Source organism: Anas platyrhynchos, chromosome 4, assembly GCF_047663525.1.
Source record: "Anas platyrhynchos isolate ZD024472 breed Pekin duck chromosome 4, IASCAAS_PekinDuck_T2T, whole genome shotgun sequence".
NCBI classification, from domain to species: domain Eukaryota; kingdom Metazoa; phylum Chordata; class Aves; order Anseriformes; family Anatidae; genus Anas; species Anas platyrhynchos.
Genome location: NC_092590.1, coordinates 66,486,003 through 66,507,656, shown reverse-complemented (window position 1 = coordinate 66,507,656; position 21,654 = coordinate 66,486,003). Strand labels below are relative to the sequence as shown.

General features: G+C 36.3%; 1 protein-coding gene across 1 annotated transcript in view; it reads left to right on the top strand.

Moving 5' to 3' along the window:
- Positions 1–21,654, top strand: part of STX18 (syntaxin 18) — a 64,936-nt gene that overhangs the window by 41,202 nt on the left and 2,080 nt on the right. Inside the window, exons 3-10 of the mRNA XM_038178294.2 lie at positions 2,815–2,930; positions 4,312–4,389; positions 4,507–4,573; positions 8,191–8,306; positions 12,512–12,600; positions 19,651–19,709; positions 20,061–20,130; positions 20,721–20,801. Of these exons, the coding sequence (XP_038034222.1) occupies positions 2,815–2,930; positions 4,312–4,389; positions 4,507–4,573; positions 8,191–8,306; positions 12,512–12,600; positions 19,651–19,709; positions 20,061–20,130; positions 20,721–20,801 (676 nt within the window). The remainder of the gene's footprint in view (positions 1–2,814; positions 2,931–4,311; positions 4,390–4,506; positions 4,574–8,190; positions 8,307–12,511; positions 12,601–19,650; positions 19,710–20,060; positions 20,131–20,720; positions 20,802–21,654) is intronic.

The following is a 21,654-nucleotide window of genomic DNA, read 5'->3' as shown; positions in this document are numbered from 1 at the left end:
GAAAAAAAAAATGGTTCGTTTGACCTTTCCTGATTCATGATGTAGCAGCCCAGTGATACTGCTGCTGGTAGTACTCAGAAGCAAGTCTTTGCATCTCTGACATGTAGGTGGCTTGGGATTTTTTTGTTTGGCTGTTTTAGGGAGAGGGGATGTCCCTTTGGCCTGTTCCTTTTAAACAAATGGTTCTTTCTCCAGTAAAGTTAGAAGCTGTTGATTAGATGGATTTTCTGCACGTGCAGACTTCCTGAGGAGTGCAGTGGGGCTCAGGGACCCTGTTAATGCCAGTGGATGCTGTATGTGTTTTGGCATAATGCCATGCAGTTGGGTGGCTCCATCCTTGCCTTCACAAGGAGGCTGGAGTTTCATGTGTCCTTGGCTCTGGGTGGCTTGACTAGATCTTCTTCAGAAGTGCTGGTGCCAGACACTAAGCTATAAACGGGAAAAAAAAAAAAAAAAAGGAGAGTATTCTATTTATTCTTTATCTAGATTGTCGCATTTTGCTGCCTTCAAAGCTGTGAAACTGCTGTAAAAATTTGACCTACCCTGTTTTTATTTTTGCAGCTATGAAAGGTAACAGAACAACTTGTCAAAGGTGTCAGTAACATAGTGATGCACTGAGGATCACTAATAGTTACCCTACTAGTAAAAACAAACCATGCCTCAGGCAGTTTTTTCATATGTATTTCTAAGGCTGATTTAAATGAAAATTCTTGTTTGCATTTTGTAATCTTTACCCTGTACAGTTAAAAAGTGCATGGAAAGCACAGAACTCATTAAATACCACACAGTTGGGCAGGGTACAAGAACCAAGGTGTACCACACTCCGTGTAAGCTGTGCAAAGGGAATAGGGAAGCAGTCTGTCCTAATATATTTAATGGTGTGGGTTGTTTTACACTGCATTGTAACCATCAGTATGTCATTTTAATCAGGTAGGAAAAGGCTGTCTCTAAAATGAGACAATGTCAGATTTTTTCATCGTTCAGAAGCCGTTCTCTAAGAGAATGCAAGTGAGAGGTCCAGTTTAGACTAGCACTGATTACAATTTCAATAGGGCTTTTGCCATAATTATATGGAACTCATCTCTCCTGAGCAAAGGAGAGCAAATCAGCTCTTGAAAATCAAATGGAAACATTATATATGGCTGCTTTTCTGTAAATCTTCTGTAAATCATACAAAATAATTTTACAATATTTAGAGTGGTTTTAATCAGAGGGAAAAAATCCCTAATATTTATATGTCAAATATGTGATAGTGTTGGAAACAAACAAGGGGAAAATAAAAAATATTACTTATAATTAATTTGCCTTTCTGTTCGTCGCCTAATTTGTGCTTATCTGCAATACAGCAGATACCAATTTTCAAGCAAGGTGAACCTTGTGATGCTTTTTTTTTTATTATTATTTTTTTAAATATATATAGATATATATATAGCCAGTCACGCAGGGTGAGGGTGAAGATGTTTTGGGATACCTGGGGATGATAGAGTGAGCTTCAAACTTTGTGGAGAAGCAGTGGAAGAACCACACTGAGAGTACTTTGACGTACAAGAAGCAACTGGTGGGATTGCATGTGATGGGAGGTGATAGAGGAGAACGAGATGGGAAGATGTGAAGTGGTTGTAGGGCATTCCTGTGGCAGGCATTGTAGCAGACGTAGGGAAGTTTTGGCATTGTTGTGGTGAAGTATGAGGGACATCTCTAGGGTATCAGGCTAGCTTTGGAAGCCGAAGATCTCTTCTTTTTACCTGTTTAATTTCATTGATACAGTTGCATTATACATACCTTGAAGAAGAGGGAAAATTTTCACTCATAAGTAAAAATCTTAAGTTAAAATGTGTGCATATATTGAAAATTTTCTCTCTGGTTTAAAGGCATAATAGGCTGTGGTGAGTGATCAGGAAACCCAAGATGAACGTTGGATAACGTGCTGTAGCAAAGTCTTATCATCCTGTGCAGCCACTGCTAAATGTCTCCCTACAGTATGTTTTTCCTGGTGGTTATCTATGTTGTATTAATATTTTACTGACAAGAAGGGACAAAAAGTCTTACAAGTGTACTGTAAGTAAAGCTCTACGTATACTGGACACAGTTAACATCTGAATGGAGATCTCTGCCTAAAACACAGTGCCGTTACTTCGCCTTTGTGGTTGGCCTCCATTTTCATTAATTTACTAAAAAAAGCATATGTTAATCCTATTAAAAATATTAAATACATAATGTATAATTAAAATAGAAATAAACAAGTCTTAAAGTCTTGTAATCTATTTGATATAAAATGTACATTATTTTCTGATATTCTTTAGTGTGGTTTGGATTCACAGATTTTTTAACAGCTACTTTTTAAAATAAAGTTCAGGATTTAAGATAAAAACAGTGAAAAAAGTGAAATAAGTTCAAAATTTTTGTATTTCTTTCAGTATTTGAACTATTCTTTTCTTACTTGATGGTGGTTTGTTCTTGTTTCTTTGTTTTGTTGGAATAAATGCTGAGGGTGATGATTTATTTTCTAATTGTATTGCTTTACTGTGCCTCCTTGGTACTTGGTTATACAGGAGATGATAGGATATGTTGCTCTTCCTATCTGTGGTATCGTTTACCACTTCAAAAAATGTTCTAAATCCCTCTCATCTTTATAGAAGTGATGGATATTGCACTTTTTACTTTTACAAATAGTTTGTATCTCCTTTTTATGTGTGAATCAGTGTTGCAAGAAAGCTTCTGGGGAGATGGTGAGTGGAAAGAAGGTCCAAAATGTGTGCTTACAGGTGCTATGCTGGGGATTTCTTAAAAGTGACAATTTGTCTTCTTTCTTAGCCATATTATGTCTGAATATGTGAGGATGACAGATACAGAACGTGATCAGATAGATCAAGATGCTCAGATATTTATGAGGACATGTGCAGATGCCATCCATCAGCTGAGAACAGAAGGTAAACAGAGCAATTTCGAAATATTCTTTCTTAGTTACTGATAAAAGCTGAATATTACATGGTGTTGCGAGATCTGAAATGTTTTTTGGAAAGAGACTGCCCCTGGAATGCTTTTGGAAAGAGACTGTCCCTTTTATTTGCATCTCTGTAATCCTATTGACCGATTAGCACCATGCTTGGTTTTATTTAATGTAAGTGAAAGGATAAGCCTCAGCATAAAATTTTATTTGTTCAAGTACATTAATTAGCAAGTGTTTAAAAAATCTTAAATACTTACTATTTAGTAGTAATTTAGCACTGGGGCATAGAGGCCTGAACCAAATTGAACCAAATCTCACTAAAGTTAATGAAAGTCAATGGCTGTCTCTTTCTAGGTAGTCCACCTGTAAAGTTTTACATTCTCTTTCTATGTTTGAGATAATTACATCACTGTACAAAACATAATAACATCTATATCATTACACTAACTCTTCAAATATTTTTATTAACTACAGACATTTTCTTGAGTCGTTGAATATAGCCCTCAAAAATTTGAGCTCCAGCAAAAAAACAAAACTCAGCAATTCTTCAGAATATATTTTAATTGTAAAATATTGTGTGTATATACATATATATTTTAAACAGATAATTTACTAGTATATCAAAAGACACAATTTTCATTGTGACAAGTATTAACAATTTTGCTTTTCTTAATGGGACTACCATTGAAGAGAGTCCTGCTAAAGTAGGATAATTTTGACAGCTTGTGTATGAAATTGTACTTTTACAACACTTACTTCATGTAAGTTGAAGAGAGAACTTCTGTTTTGTCATTTTTAAGTTGTCTTGTTGTATGCATATGTTTTACCAGTATAACAAAGATTTTCATCAACTTCTAAACCTGCTCAGAGCATTACTCAGAATCACAAAAAGCGATTCATGGATGGGAACTTCATAGTGTCAAAACAAGAAATAAGTGAACTAAAAGGATGCTTGACACAACAGATCCCCAAGATTTCCATGTAGCAAGTGCTCTGGGAAATTTAAAGCATTAGAAGTTCAACATGTTAAACAAGTTAAACCTCTAGACCTGCTTTGCAGTGCTTAGCTTGATGACATTTATTCTTGTTTAAAAATTTAATTGATGTAATATGAGTCAGTGGCATACGTAAAGAATGACAAACACTGTGTGATGCAAGTTGGTTTGAGGTTTTGTTTTCTTGTAATAATTTGCTGGTTTACAGAATGTATATTTAAATATAGCAATGTTCACAATAGTTGTATGTATATAACGTAGATAAAATGTTAATAGCCTCTTGGATATAACTTGAACTGAAAATGCAAACTTGTGTGTAATTCAATAAAATGTTAAAAGATCTTGTATCTTTCTTTTTCATTTCAGCACACAAGGATGTCCAGTCTGCTCAGGTGAAAGAGCACAGAACAGCTGTCTTAGACTTCATTGAAGATTACTTAAAAAGTATGTAGTATTTTTTCTACAATACTGAGTGGTTAAAAATGAACATGTAACTATATTTTCCAAGAAAGATATCATGCTCTTCTAACCTGAAGTTTTATTTACTGATATCTTGAACAGGAGTGTGTAAGCTGTATTCTGAACAAAGAGCCATCCGAGTTAAGCGAGTGATAGATAAGAAGAGACTGTGAGTAGTGAGCTCTTGTTGTCAAAAAAATAGTTTAACTCTGCCTTTCATTTGTAGGTTATTCAACAAAACCATTATTCATGTTTAGATTCTAAGGAGATTGGTTTAAATGGAAATCTGTAGCTGGATGAGGAACTTCCACTATCAGCAGGTGCATTTTATACTTCTGGCATGTAAAGTTAATTCTGAAAATGGCAAAATGCCAATACAATGTTGTGTACAATTCATATACGTCAATGATCAAAGCACCAAATTAGTAAAAAGTGAGGTAATAAACCTAATGGACTTCTACACTTACAACAAAATATTTTTGCATGTCCCATTAAGTAATATTCTACATAAAATAATTTAGAATTAAATTTTGCACATTGATAATATGTCTTAAGATGCTATTTAGGATACCATCTGCTTAAGTACAAGAGACATTCACTTCTCTACTTCTCTCTCCCATTCTCATGTTCCCATTTTTTTTTCCCTCCTTCTTTAGACCGCTATGTTTCTGCTAAAGCAAGTGATTATGCTGTTAATAAATTCTGCTTGAGATGGTGGGGTTTCATGGCAACGAGAAAACTGCTTGAAATCAAAATTTTATATGTAACTTCTGTAATTGAACCAAAAGAGCTTCTACTTCCTATTGTCATGGCATACATTCAAGCTGCTAAGCTTTCCATGTCTTCTAAATCTGCATTATTTGAATTCTAGCCTTAAGTTTCATGATGCATATTTTCATATAAAAATAACAAGTTTTAGAATATACACATCAATAGATATAGTACCTTTCCAAGATTTGATGCGGCTTTATCAGTTTGGTGTTGAGCTTGATCATCTATTACATTGAAATTAGAGAGATGTTTTCAGAAGTCCATAAGTATCTGTTATTCAGAGTGATTCAACATGATTAAATACGACTGGATTCACTTAAATATATCCTCCTGAGACAAAAATAGAAGTATAAGTACAAGTAAACAAAATACCCCAGAGCAGATCTGAAATTTATTAGAAAGTCACATGAGAAAAGTAAGATAAGAGTTACAAAAATACCAAGAGCCTGTAACTTTGTGGGGAAAAAAAAGAAAAGAAAACATAAAAAACCATACTGTGTGATATTTTTAGCTGGCAAAAATACATAACCTTACTGATATTCTTCATATTAAGGAACTTTGAAGAAAGTTAGCGTGGTTCCTGCTGTGAGATATAGTTGGCTAACAAATACCAGCTATTTAGCTTGATGTACTCTTGTCATTGTTCCCATGTCAAATGCAAGGTTCAGGATTTCTCAGATGACTAAACGGATGAGACAAGTCAATCTGCTTTATACGAAGCATGAAACAATGAAAAAAAAAAAAAAAACTATTCCAGAAATTAGAATATCACTTATTTAATTGAGCAGTAAGGGCCTAAAAAATAACCCAGAAGATGCGGTCCTTTTGTGAATCATGGGAGGAATACATCTTGGCCTCTTCTGTACGAATGTAAGAACTAAAAAGCAGACATTGATCAGCTGGAGCCTGTATGCATTGCAGATGTGATGTAATGGATAAATTATCATTTAAATTAAAATTCAATTTAAATAAATCACAGGGCATAAACCAATCTTTATGATGACTTGAAGAAAAACTGTCTTTTTTCATGCTCCTTCAACTAGTTGATTTGTAATTTCCCCCAGGATTTCAGTAGATTTCAGCACTTTGTGATAATAGGAGTATGCTCCATCCCTTAAATGAACTAGGCGTTCTTTAAGTAGCAAATTCCAGGCATTTTGTTCATTTTTAATTGAAAACTTTCATACATTAGCATACCGTGGAAAGTAAGGACAATAAATAATGAAGGAATACATTTATTTAAAAGTAAATTAATCCTAGTGCAGGTCTTTTTTCCTGCAATTTAGTCAGCATAACGTATGTACTTCTTAAACAATTCTGAGAAATTTGCAGTAAAAATACATGTCATTATGTTTACTTTATGTAAACATTTATGTAAACATCCCAAGCTCTTCCAAAACTCGTGTTATAATTTTCTTATGTAAGTTGTGTTTGTTATATAAGTTATGTTATATACTAATTCATATTTTTTGATTAAAAAATTCTGCCAGTTACATAGGACTAGTTCCATAGAATCAAATGTTGAGAAATAGAAACAAAACCAATTTTTCTATAAAGGTACTTGGTTGCAATTTTCAGTTTTTATGTTTATAGGTGTTCATATTTATATTACATTTCCAATTTTAAACTAATTTTCCATTTGAATTTCTTGTGAGTTATGTATGCAGTTATTCAAATCAATAATAAAAATTAACTTTTATTATTGGGTGATTGGTGTTTTATTAGTATCAGAAGTACTATTTGAATGGCATGGCCATCCAAATAAGTCTTTTTTTTTTTTTTTCCTTGGTATTAGGCAAATTTGTGACTCGGAAGAGGGGAGAATGAAAAGTTCTTTTGTGTAAAACTACACAAAGCCCAGTAGCAGAGTTTTTAGAACTAATAAATGTTCCCTGTTATTATTTTTTTCTTGTTTAAATAACATAGTCTGTCAGTGATGACTAATGCATTATATTCTGTTTTTCTCAGAATTTTCTAATTATTGGCTAGAATTTAGACACAATACAAAGAAGGAAAGGCACACAAAATGCAACACCTTCTGTTAAGCAGCAGGGGAAGATTGCAGATGATAATGAGATTAACTGTTGATTATATATGAGAGGGGAGGAAGCGATGAAGGTGGCACAGCAGGTGATTCAGCCCATTATTTTTTTGTTTTTTGTTTTTTTAGCTTCTCTATCAGCATAATTGCTATGCATTTAACTGTCTACTATGTAGTGGTTATAGGATTCATTGTTGACAGCAGTGAACCACAAAGCTTACTGGAAAAAAATATTTAGTCACTCATTTTAAACTTTTTTGGTGCCATAGTGAAAAATACTTGACAAGTACTGAGGTACTGAAATAATCACTGAACATGCTTCTCATTTTTTATATTGGTTTTCTATTGAAATTGCATAGCAGGGAATATGTATCTGACCATTACATACAGTATTTATTTGCTTTGCTTCTAAATGGGCTATTGATTCTTTTGGCACACAAGGTAAGGATCACTCCCATACAGGTTAAAGTATTATTTATAGCTAGTTAATTAATTAATTAATAATAATAATAATAATAATAATAATAATAAAACTTGTTTCAGGAAAAAAAAAAGTTGATTCTGTTGTATTTTCTTATTCTTCCCTTATGATAATTGATAATATAAACATCCAAATATTACCTGAAAAAATTAAATAGGTGAGTTGGCTGTTGCTACTGAAAAAATTCAGTATGACCAAAATGTTACATATTCCCATACTCCAGATTTTTTTTTCAAAATTCTTATCAACTCTGAACATGTAATGTATATTGGAATATAGATTATACAGGAATACTGTTCATGCTTTCTTTGCTTTTCTAATAGTATTTCAGTAAAGGTAGCTAAGTACATTTTGCATCTAGACTGCGAACTCTATTATGAAGTTTTCAAGACCAGGTTAAAGTGCAATGAATGCAAGTAATTTGTGGTTGTTCTTGTTTTAGAGAAATTCAGTTGCATTATATTAGTTAAATGAGAGAATCTTATGCTTCTAGTTCCAGACTTGAACCTGAGCAGAGCAACATTTCCAAATCACCTCTTTCTCCTGAAAAAAATTCACAGAATCCTTTAGATGATTCTGAAGAAAAACTTTCTTCTGAGGAAAGCAAAGGTAAGAATAAAGCATAATTATATTTTTGTTTTGTAGCAAGCCCTTTCTATTCAACAGTACTTCTTTCACATTACAAGGGCCTATTCCAAGAAGGCCTCTTCCTGGAACATGTACTTTTTCTATTCTTTTTCCCTGAGTTGATCAGGCTTGTGTGATGCACACTGTGGGACTGGGGAAGCAAAATCTTCAGCTTTGTGACGTTTCTTTCAACCAGCCTAAAAGGTCTTTGGTCTTGATGGATTTCTTCATCCCTTCAATAAACTTTGTGTGAACTCTCTCCTTTTAATTTATTAATTTTGCACTATCCGTCTAGTTATATGTCTTCTGAAACCTGTCTGATCTTTCCATATCCTTTTCACTGATGGTAAGGAATAGGAAAGTAGCTTGATGGCTTTCTAGTAGTTTCTAGGAGTGTTTTCTGGTTTTTAAGCACAGAGACCTTCAGTTTGGGGTGTGTACACTCACATACCTTCATTACAGAGTGTCCAAGTACCACCATTGTGCAATAATTTCAGGTTTTGTACCGAAAGAGTTATCTTGTTTCTATGATTTCAGAATTGCTTTCTGTGGTGTGATTTCTCCCACTCTGAAATCTGACTGTCTAGAGAAGTCTAAGACACAGTGTGATTACTGTGTTAAAATTATTCATGGAGGGAAGCAGAAACTGTGGAAAAATATAACATTACATTATTCTGCAAATCTGTTATTGCTTTTTACTTATTTATTAAAAGAGTGAAGTTTCTCTGGGTAGTGACTTGAGGGTTGTACAAAGGGTGGATTCATGTGAAGTGGGTACTCCATTTCTGAACGAAGACTGATACTGAATTACCTCGCAATGTGCAAACCGTTTCATTTTCTGACACGGTATTGCTTATCTTCCAACCAGTTTGTACTTCTGCAGCCCTATTGATACGATTTTTTTTTTTCAGAAGACTGAATTTACTGTAAGAAGTCAAGGTTTTGATTATGTGTCATTTCTAGTGCTTACTACATTTTTATATTTATGTCTTAAGTGATGCAGCACACAGGCACACAGATGAGTTTCACCTTAACACGTTATCAGTATTTCACAGCTGTGAGCTAGTGCCAACAGAAAAGCATCAGCCTTGTAGCATCTTCATAGTTCTTTGCTCTTGTTGTTTAATGTCTCCGCAATCTCTGAAAGTGTACACTCCAACCACATAAAGTGGCATCACAATTTTTAGCTCAGAAAACTGTGCCATGCCACGGGAAACACCATTCTTTGTTCTCCTTGGATGCAGTAAACCACTTGCAATAAACAGAAATGAAGCTTAGTTTACCGCACATTAATTTTGATTACTCCCATTTTCACTCTTATTAATTCATGCTTTAATTTTGTATGGGAAAGTAGCTAGACATAGGGGTTTGTGATGCAATTCTTACAAGGGGATGCTGACTAGTCTTTGAGAACACTAAGAAAGTGGTATATCAAAATAAAACCTGTCTGAAATAGTTCGTAGATGCACACAATATGTGGTTCCTCATTTAAGTGTTGGTTGCTGCTGTTTATAGAAATCAGCCTTGTGACTTCACTGGTAGGTGGTTGTTGAAGCATGATAACATGAATGAGATGACTAGTAAACAAAAAGCTCGGTTTAAGTCATATAGCCTTTGTAATTGTTTTTGTTTGTTTGTTTTACAAGTAACTTCAAATTTTTAAGAAATTGGAGAAACAGTTATGTAGAGAAATAAACTCTTTCATCCACAGGACATGGGTGTTTTAGATCATAATCATTTATGTCTATGAAATATGAAAGGTCATCAGAGTGTCTGGGTTCCTTGCTTAAATATTGCAGCTGTAATGGTCTTCTGAGAGAGGTTTTGGTCCTGTCCTTACCTTGAACATCAAGACGGACAGCTGAATGTCCTATGTGGGGTGCTGAACCACAGCTTGGGTTTTGTCTGGTGTTTTGGCAGGTACCAAAGCAAAATGTGATTGTTTTTGAGACAAAGCACATGTTTACATTGGCATTATACCGGACATGCTTCGTGGTAGGAAAATAGTCTCTCTAGAGCTTACTTTAATATGCTGACTGTATTTATTTGCATATTACAAATCTGACATTTAGTTTATGGAAATACATGTAAATAATGAGTAGCTTTTGAACCTGTCCACTAGCTTAGCAGCTGTCTCCTGTCTGTATGGAAAAAGGTTGAGATTATTTGATCTTTACTTTGTATCTCCATCATTCTTTAATTACATCTATTTCTGCAAATTATATGTAGTTAGCTTTTTTTTTATTATTTTGTCTGGCTTTTGCTGGATGAATTGTAGAAAAGCACTGCCAGCTCTACAAAAGCTGCAGAATAACTTTCGAAGTGGCCAGAAATGTACCATGGTGACAGGAGGAACTCTGGGGAGATGTGTGTTTCTCACTTACCTCTTGCTTGGATATGTGCTTATTAGCAATCACATTGGATACAGGTGCTGTTTTTTAACAAAGCTGACAGTGTCTGAAAGTAATTGGTTCCTCTGGGATAAAATAGGAATACATCTTATTTCTTAGCTCCATAAACTAATTATCTTCTTTTCTTTGAATCCAGTAAATATGTCACTCTAGTTTCAATATAATGTAAATGTATTGATTATCTAAACAAATAACTTTGTGTCTCTGTGAAACAGATTGGAAATACTAATGATGTCCAGTGGAAAACATTGAGTTGAATTCTTTCTAAATAATATTTAGAAATGCCCTTGTTTTTCTTCCTTATTACTTGTAAGAAAGAGCAGATTTTATTTATTTAATTATTCATTTTAAAGACTGTATGCCTTACCCATAGCCCTCATTTATAACATTGTCACCGTTTGGTTTGACATTGTCATCCTGGTTTGGTTGGTGGGAATCAAATATACATGTGTAAATGAGATGCACGCAATAATACTCTTATTTATTTTTCAAGAGTTTTCACAAATATTCTAATGAAGAATAAAAGGGGAGAAATTCTTCTTAAAATACTTTTAATATATTTGTTCATAAATAGGACTACCCCATTCAGGGGCTTCCCAAGAGAAGATCAGAATGATGATGCATCAGTGCTGCTTATGCAATTGAAAAAAAAAAGTAGGTTTAGAAAATTATAGTAAAGCAAATAAAAATACACTTATAAATGCCGTAAAAACAAAAACAACACATGAAGAACTGGGATAAAGTCTGAAGTCTCTCAGGAAGTCTGAAATCTATGAAAAAGTCTATAAAATCTATAAAATGCACTAAACCTTAGTGTATTTTAATTTGCAGTGTGCATCTGATAAATCAAAGCAGTTCAGCTTGGAATCTGTTCAGTGTTGGTACAAATCTCTCTCTCTTTTGGGTTTTGTAAAAATGCCACAGCCAGTGGGGAAGAAGGCCTTCTCAAGTTTGCAGCGTTATCATTAGGATTTTAAGCACTGATGCTAGAACAGCTTCAGAAACTGTAGGTTCCTGCTGTACAGTTTCTTTTCTTTCCTATTCTAACTTCTTAGTCTATAATTAGAAGTATATAATTAAGCCTAAAAATAAATCTTCTAGAGGGAAATATCCTAGAAATAGCCATTCAAGATGTTTTATGCCCAACTCCTGCTAAGATTTATGCAGATGGTTAGCTTTAATCAAAGGGAAAGTGCTGTTGAAATCAATGGAGCAGCTACAATGCGGCAAGTTTGTGGGTTCAGATCTGACTCCTGTTACATGAAGGAGGACCCCTTGCACAGAGTGCTGTAGGATATGTATTGTGTTATGCAGTTTGAACAGTGTTTGTCCTACAAACTTAGCTCAAAAAATCTATGAGAGTCTGTGCTTACATTCTGAGGAAAGAGGAGCTGGTGGTTCTGTCAAATCTCAGTGGAAGATAATAGCCTTGCATACAGGCTGTCATTTTGAAAATTGTGTGTTCTTGTTACAATTCAAATGTGATTGTATTTTCTGCCCTAACAAGTCTTAGTGTGTTGTGAGTTGTTTTACGTGTTTTGCTGTCAATATTTTAGTGCAACTTCTCGTAGTTCACATAATTAAATGTGTATACCTCTGTTCCAGTTCAGGAGTTAAAGGTTATTGGTGTAATCTTGTGTAACTATATGGTGAATCTTGGTTAGTAGGAAATGAGACATTAACGATTTCATTGGAATTCTGAAATCATGAAAAATGTTTTTTACTTCACTGTTCAGTGCCCTGCATTGTCTCAAGCTTTTGGTGGTTCTTGTACAGACAGGGGTCTGCCTGATGCTCAGTCTAACCTTGGATTGTGGGGAGATGGCAAAGGTGAAGATGAACTGTCACCTGAGGAAATACAAATGGTAAGTGTATCTTCAGCATTACTGGCCATTTTATTATATTTTCTGCTGTATCCATTTGTATCCAAATTCACCCAAGTTCATTTACAACTTCCATTTTATGCAGAATAATGCCACAAAAAGATATGCCTTTATACATGGCTTCCTGGTTCTTCTGGGAGCTGCTAATATATAAAGATGCAAAATATTTGCATGCAGCCATGACATTAATACCAACTATTTTTTCAGCAATTGGAAGTGCCCTTTGAAAGAGAAATTCTTTTTTAAAAAATATAATTATGAAATGCTTTCTTAGTCAGGAGACAGTGGAAGTGAAGGCAGCATCGGGAATGCATTAAAAAAAATAAGAACAATAAAGATTTTGTGAGTGGCTGTTTTTGACTTGGACTAGTTCTAGTACACAAATAGCTGTATTTCGTTTTATTCTTCTTTTCTAGGTTGATCAAAATCACATTGATTTTATTAGAAGGAATAACTACAGGCTTTCAGTCACACCAGAACCTCATGTATTTTTAGCTTTGCTGTATATCCTCCACTATCAGCAGTTTTATGTATTGTTTGTTCCAATTCTGTTTGCAATTGAACTGATATGCTACAAAATTTGACGTAAGTGATTGCTGACAACCTGTTAGGCTTTTTGATGTTCCTACAATTTCTTGTTTTGAACGTGGCTCCAGATTCGCTTTGTATTAGCACACGTTGTATTGTTTCATATATAGAAAGAAAAACTTCTTACAAGTAGCCAGTGGCCATAGAGTTTTCAACATGGTGTGCTGCAGCACAGGGCTGCTGCATCATGAATATCTGAGGCTTCCTTGGCAATGATTAGAGATATTCCCAAACAGAGCAAGCATCACTTCCCGTCAGAGATGAGTAAGTTGCATATAATTACGGTATGGTTTTGGTTTGTCAAAGAGAAAAGGCTCTTCAGAGGCTGCTCCTGATGTTATCACATTGTTCTTGAGCACCAGTCTGAAATCAGAAGGCTTATTCCTGCTTTGTGTTTTCTCTCGAAACAGAATTTGTCGCATAGCTTTGTTTTTCTGTGTTCAGGGACCACATTATTAGCCCCCTTGGTGTAAGCTTCCAGAGGATCAGGAGGTAACAAGCATCAGAGGTGACAACTCTGAAAGTGCTTGCTAATAACTGACTGCTAAATGTTAGGCTGCATTTTGTGAGCCTCGCGCTCTGGTGAGATTTAAGTGTGCTACAGCCTTTGCCGTGGTTCTTTGGGAATGAATGCATTTCTTTCTTTGGGAATGACTGCATCCCTTTATCGTTTTTAGAGTAAGGCCCAGCACACCTCACGACTTATGTGAGTTGTTAGATCTGTGAGTTCTGTTCTATTTCTGTTATTGAGTGAAGGAAGATAACCTGGAGATAACCTGGGACTTTTTTTTTTTTTTTTTCTTCTCTGGAATAAGTTCTCTTTATTGCCTCATGAAGTGGAATGGTTCCAAGCCAAAGTAACACAAAAATCTATGTTTATAGTTTAATACTTGGAGATTCAGGAGCCCAGAAGTCCTTCAGTCCTGAACTGCTTATTGCAAGGCATTTGCCCAGCTCTTCCTAGGGGAAAACCATTAGACAAAAAATGCATTATTAATCGTTGTCCTTTCAGACCTCTCCCATGCTATGCTTTGTGTTATTATTATTTTTTACTATGGTTTCTATGATTCTTCTTATAGTGAGCATAAATCTACGATTCTGGCAGTTATGAAGAAATACAGAATACATTTCCACCTCTGCTGAAAGCTAACAAGCATTGGTTGCTTCCATGTTATTATACCTTGGAAGGAGTATACATTGATTAAGACTTAAAAAAGAAGTGAGTCAGCATTCATGGCACTGTTAATATGTAGTTTTTCTTTCTCCACCAGTAAGTTGCCAAGTAGGAAGCGAGCTGCTTGATTCTAGTTCTAGTTAATGACCTTGATAGAGGTAATTTCTTGTCAGGTAATTTTTTATAGTTGGATTGGATTGCATATATTGGGATTGCTGCAGTGTAAATCAGGAGTTGTATATACCTATGTGTGCACCACAGGTTTTCAAATGTAAACTTTGCTAGTAATATGTTGATACTCAAAGCTGAGCGAGCCATTATTCTGCTCTGTGGACCTAAAAAGATATTTTTTTTTTTAATTTTTTAGGGTTTAGGAACACTATAGTTTGCAAAGGCTAGGGATGTATGTAGTGACTATTCCACAGCAAGACTGCTTTCAGTGTATTTTCAAGCTATAGCTACGTGTTGACCTTTATTAGTAGAAGTTGGATACTGTGTAACCTTAATGGACTTCAATGCCACTGGAAGCCATTATTCTAATTTTCGTGTAAATTTGGATCCAAGGTGTAAATTATAGGTGTAACTGGGACATGATTTGAGTACTTGAAAGTGCATTGATTTTATTCATTGCTTAAGTAAATACTTCCTAGTAATATGCAATACTTAATGACTTTATTGTGCTTTTAATGCAGGAATTTAAGGGTCTTTAGGAACTCTTAGTGAACCTTTACAGCTTTTGGAAATTGTGCCGCTAAAAGGACTAATTATTTATCCTCTGCATTATGTTTGCTGTTACAGAGAAGTTAATTTCTACTTTTTAAACATTTGATTTGTGAAGAGTGGACCAAGTCCATTTAAGTTACTAAAAGAAACCCTGGCAGTTCTCAGAAGAGGGTAGGTTAAAGTGTAAGAAACTGCTGTATTGATTTTTAAATTGGAATGTGTTGCGTCAAATTGTACCGAACTATTCTCACTCATGGTTCCGTGATCCTTCCTGCAGATAAAATAATGAATTAAAGCACTATCATGTTGTTACAGCAGCAACTTATTTCAGTATTCTACCCAAAGAGTTCTTTACATCAGTTGCAGGCTGTTGTGTGATTTGCACAGTAAATTTCACTCTGTAACTCTGTGCACAGGTACGTGAATGTTTTCATAGTTGTTGTGAGCGTATGTCTTGTGGTTGTGTAGGGTGGGGAATATGTGGTTCTGCTGTATGAGCTGTGAAAATCTACAGTTTTCTGACTTCTTATCTTGTTTTTTTTTTTTTTTGTCTTTAGTTCAGGTATAGTACATTTCATGATTTATCTCATGGGATAACAAAACAGAACTGTGATTCTTTCAATGCATTAGGCTTTGAGAAATGTCTTAAGCAGTCACTTTATATCTTGGTAGCAGAATATTTCACTGCCATAAAAAAGGCTACTTTAACAAGCCATAAATCGTTGAGCTGTACTGATTGCTAGAGCTTGCTGTATGTTCACATCATGTAAATCCCTTTGTGACACACGATAGGCGACGTGTCCTTCTGTTCTTACCTCTTGTTCACTTGGCTGTGTCACCACATCTTGCTGCTGTCGGAGCCGTGCCGTCCCTCAGCCCTAATTTCAAATTGCAAAGGCTATTTAGCAGTTTAAAAAGCAATCTGTGCCAGTGGAGGATTTCAGATATCAAAGGGATTTTTAAATAGTACTTTCTCAAGTGGATTTGTGCTATTTGTAAGGGATTAAAAGCATTCACTGTTTCTTTATTGAAAATTTGCCTCCTAAATTAATTATCATCTCAATTCTGCTAAGACAGCAGAATAGGGATTTTTTTATGCTGAATATTTGTGGAGAAATACTTATTCGTACAGAAGTCAGGAAACCAATTACAGCTTGGTGGCTCCACATAGTCACTTAATGTCTGTGCAGTCAGCTCTGTGCTAAAGCTCATGGATCCATTTTATTGCCTCGTTCCTTGGCTTTGCTCTGAAGTGAATCCCCTAAAATCAGAGACTTACAGCGGGGTCAATGTAAAGGAGTGGTGAGACACCATTAACCATGTGCTGCTGTGAAGCACGTATCACTGCATTAGTATTTTAACAAATGCTCTGCTCTGTAGAGATGCCACAGACAGCAGTGATAATGACACTCTAGAGTACTGTAACACCGGTACTTTTGTACTTAGCAGAACCATTGAATCTTTAGGGTGGGCATCAGTGGGGCTTCAGGGAGCTGTGCATTATGTTCCTCGCTGTCCCACACCAGTCCCACGGGGCTGGGCTCCTGCCTTGAGGACTCGGCCCCACAGTGGAAGTTACACTGCATGATAGCATCAGGGATCTTGGACTTTCTTTATTTCTTTAACCAAGAAAAGCAAGTTGTTCTTGCCAGCCAGGCAGCTAGTGAACCTCTAGTACAGAAAGGTGTATTTTAAAAGAAATAGAAAAACTTTATTATTATTATTATTATTATTATTATTATTATTATGTAGACTGCCTGCTAGAAGACTAAACCATTTTCTCAGAGATTAACTGTTACCCTGTTAAAACAGGTGTCATTTCACACTCACCAGTAACAAATTTCTGTTTTTTAACATAACCATGTTCCCCTAGGTCACGCAGCTCTACCTGTAGTTTGCTGTCAGTAAGGAGTCAGGTAGTGCTTTGCTGAGGGCCTGGTGGGACTGAAGCGAGATGAGAAATGTTACAGCAGGAAGTGTGGGACACAGCAGAGATGGTGTGGGTTGTGAGGAGGGGATGAAGATGATGGGTATGACAGGTGGCTTGCCTTTTTTTTTTCCCCTCTTTTCTGTTACTCTGTGGCAGTTTAGAAGTCTTGCTCAGCTCCTGCTGTCGGCTCTCCCTTGGTTCAGCTGTACCGTGTGCTCCTGTGGTGAGATTCAGTTCACTGATTTAGTAGAAAACTCAGGAAAAAAGTGGTCAGGGAGCTAAAATGTCATCCCATGAAATCAGACGAGCAGCAGCTTGTGTACAGGAGAGATTATGTACTCAGGGAGAGATAGGAGCAAGACGAATCCTTCCACGGCTCCTCTAGGTCTTCCACTGTACCCCAAGTGGAATCAGAACATCCTGAGCTGGAAGGGACCCACGAGGTCCATCGAGTCCAACTCTTGTACGCTTGTCTTTTTCTTTCTCTCTGTAGGTATTATGAAAGTATTAGATATGGCAGAAGTTTAAACCAGAATATTTTTGATCATTTAACAGAATGCATAAATCATCACATGGAACAACATGTACAAGGAGGTGAACAAGCTGTAGAAGGAAGATCTTAAAAGAATCGGGCTAGAGATGCTGATGAAATGATTGGGGCAGGGAGGATGTCACAATATATAGTCACCAAACATAGCAGTCTAATAACAGTAACTTAGTTACTTCTAGAGATTAGCTCTGTGAAGTAAGCTGTGGGTCAGATGACCTGTATGAACTAGCCACCAATTTACATGTTGCATCCTAATGATGAACTGCGTTGTTATTTAAATTACCTTGAAATATTAGGTACTTCATTTTTAGCTACTTCAGTATTACTGTTCTAAAAGCTCATTTGCCTTCCAGTTATGCAGCACTACCCCCTTTGTTATTGTTAATTCTCTGTGATTCAGACATTATTTTTTCTCCTCGTCCCTTCATTTTTTTTCAAAAGATAACAGTTCCTTTCAAATACTTACTGTCTTCTCTGGGCATCACAACATTTTCTTGCAAGTTCAAGCGTTGGGCCTTTGCTCAGGTGGTGAGCAATTACTACTGCACAGACTGGAAACAGAGTCTGATCTGTAAGCAGTGCTGCTCTGCTGCTGTTTTTGTCTCTGACAATGCACTGCTTTGTCCCAAGAAGGATAATGAGACCTCGCAAGGTGACTGAGAGGAATGCTGCCTGTATACTGCTAATGAAATTGTAACTTGATTGAATTACACCGAAATCCAGAAGTGTTATGTAGGCTAGTTTGAAATAAGTAGATTAACTGCATTAGAACTGGGCTTGCTGTCTTGCACAGTGCCAGTGTCACATCCTTTGGATTTTTAATCCTGTTTTCTGGTATTCAGGCTGCTGCATATATCACTCAGCATTTAGAAATGAGGCTTGTCAGAGGCACGTAGTGGGTAATAATTTCAGGATAAATGTATCCTGGGTGCTACTTCTGTGCAGTGGCAGAGACAGGGCTTTCCTAGCTTTGTGAGGAACGTGCAAATACCACACGTCCAGCTGGTACTGAGCTTTTGCTCGTGGGGAATTAATTGGTAGAACACCTCGACTAACCTTCCCCTCTGTTCAGCCAGAAGGGGACTTGTGACCCTTTCAGGACGAGATACTCTGTTGGCAGGATCCTTTTGGCAGGGGCAGGTGATGGTGATCTGAGCACATTGCCCACACCTGAGAGCCTGGGGAGGTGGGAGCAGCACACTGTGGGGCTCGTTCCTTTGTCTGGCTGGCAAGGTGGCAGGATTGAGCTCATTGATTTAGGCACCTGGAAAATCCCACCATAGAATGTGGTAATGGGTCCTGTTTAAAATGCAGTCCTTACAATGCCGCTTCCAACTAACTGTTGTGATGTGATGCCTTCCTCAGCTGTATTCTAGCAGCGTATCTAAAGCAAATCTTGTCACCGTACTTGCTGCAGCATAGCTCGTTCCACATTGAATCCCAAATGATCTGACAGGGAAGTATATCTAGAAAATCAAAGCTTGTTTTTCTGTATGAGGTTTTGTGTTTGTGCTCACACGTGAAAAATGTAGTGCCAAAAGTGTAGTTCTAAATGAAAGAGGCTGGCTGGAATAAATCAAGCCAATGCATTGGTAAAGTATGAAGTAGTAGACATCAAAATATTTCATATTACAGCAAAATCTGCAAGCTGTTAACTTTGTGCCATGGGTAGAACATGAATAAAGTGAATGATGGTGTAAAGGTGTCACATGCTATGAGAGCTTTCCCCACTCAAATATTTAAAATGAGAAAGGACAAAATTCATCCTCTACATTTTTGCTTAGTGCAGAGAACTCAAGAAAAATCTGCAAATTATTTTTGGGTTTGGTTCATAATGGGAGGATAACTGACAAGTGTTAGAATGATAACACTATGATGTTAATGATAAACATGATGAATGATAAATGTGCAGACTCATATTGTTCACTGAAGCTAATGATAGTCATCCTTGGAGATCTTTGTAAAGGAAGGTGAAGGTTGCTTTGCTAGGGCTGAGGGCTGAGGAAAGTTCACTGAGTCTAAGCTTGTGAACTCTAACAAGACTTTTTTTTTTCCCCTCTCTTGCAGTTTGAACAGGAGAACCAGAGGCTTGTTGGAGAAATGAACAATCTGTTTGATGAAGTCAGGTACCATTTTCCATTTATTGCCAGGTTGCTGCATGTGCTGGTCCCGTAATCAGGATAACATCCACACATTTGCTGCTGGGCACCTTGCTGCAGGAATTGTAACGGTGTGGTGGAGGGAGAGACAAAACAGGAATGCCCAATTCCATGTAAAACCTGGAAATTAACTGTAGGGGTGTACACGGGGTTGTGTTCCCGTAGTGCAGACATCCCACCTTACCGCCACATAAGACTGCTAACAGAGCCATGCCTGCTGAACAGCCTGCTGGGTTGAACAGGTTGGAGGGTCTAAAGCTGTAGCAGTGAGTAATGCTTGTAGAAATTTCTAATGGAATATTTCTGTTCTTTGTCAAGACAAATTGAAGGAAAAGTGGTAGAAATCTCCAGATTGCAAGAGATATTCACTGAAAAAGTCTTGCAACAGGTTAGTGTAATTTAATGCTTGAAGGTTTTCCTGGGGGTGTTTTGGTCTTGGTTCTGTGCAAGATGTAAACATGAGAGTAACGAACTTTGGCACAAATGTGAAGGGAAAGTTTGTTTTGGTTTGGTTTGTTGTTTTTTGTTTTTTTTTCTTCCAAAAGCAAAATCAAGATGGTAATTACTACCATTACGTATCAGTGTATACTGGGAATGGAAAGTGCTGTGTGTTACAGTGATCCTTCTGTCTCAAAATTGGTGTTCTACTAACTGTATTATTTAATAGCTTATTTTCTGTAAATGGTAGCACCTCTTCCAGGACAGCCAACAAAAATAAGGCCAGATTTGATGCTGGGTAAACAGGAGACTTCCTATTGATCTTAGAGGCCTCGGATCAGGCTCATAACAACACATTAAAAAAATTGCAACTTAATTGCCTCTATGCCTTTGCATCATTGAAGAAAGTATAAATAAAGCTAAGATGTTAATAATACCAGATTTTATTTTATATTTGAGTTCTGCTTGTCCCCAAAATCCTTACAGATGTTTTTTTCTAAACATTGTCACTGTTTCTCTCTTTTTTTTTTTTAAAAACAGGAAACTGATATTGACAATATCCATCAACTAGTTGTGGGTGCAACAGAGAATATCAAAGAAGGCAATGAAGACATAAGAGAGGTAATGTCTAAGCTGTGTTTTTCAATTCATTTCTTTCTCCTGAATTTCAGTTTTGCCCAAGTGTTACTGTAAACAGCATGTAAAAGTTAATGCATGATACTGTGTGTATTGGGGAATCAGGACATGATTTCAAAAAAATTGTGAATGCACTTAGCTAATTTACACATTCCACTCTGCTTGTCTTACTAACCATGATCTGAAACTAAATGAGTCTGCAGAAATCTGCTTGGCCCTACCTATTTTTAAACGTGAAGGTTGTGTGGTATGCATTTAAGCTCATCTGAAATTTTGTGGGGTTTTCTGTTTGTTTTAATTTAAAAAAAAATAATCAGAAGACAATTCTGCAATTGCTGAAACTGGAGTTAAACGTTAAGCATTACCAGAAGAGTCTCTTTACCATGCGGAAGGCATCTCACATGCACCTAGTAAACAAATCTGTCCCGTTATCCTACTAATTAGAATGAGATGATGCTTTCCTTCAGGAGCTGCGATTTCAATAAAAACTGAGCTCCCAAATTAGCCTCTGGAGTAATTGGCTTAGTTATTTCTTTTTTTTTTCCTCCTGAAAGCACATTGAATAATGTAATTCAAGGTTGAGTTTAGCTACTGCTCAGCTAGTCTGAAAAGTGCATCAATCATTAGCAAGCATAACTTCGGTGCTTAAAATGTCTGATTTGGGAACTTATTTCCATATTTTTTGGAGTAGAGTAGGAAAGATTTAGACTATTATTTTCAGCAGCTGTCCAAGAGGTATGGTGGTATGGCAGATCGTGGGGAAGATGTGAGGGAGTTTTCAGTTCTGATGCTGTTTTTGTTGTTTTTTAAGGACTTAAGTCAGTAGATGTACTAATAC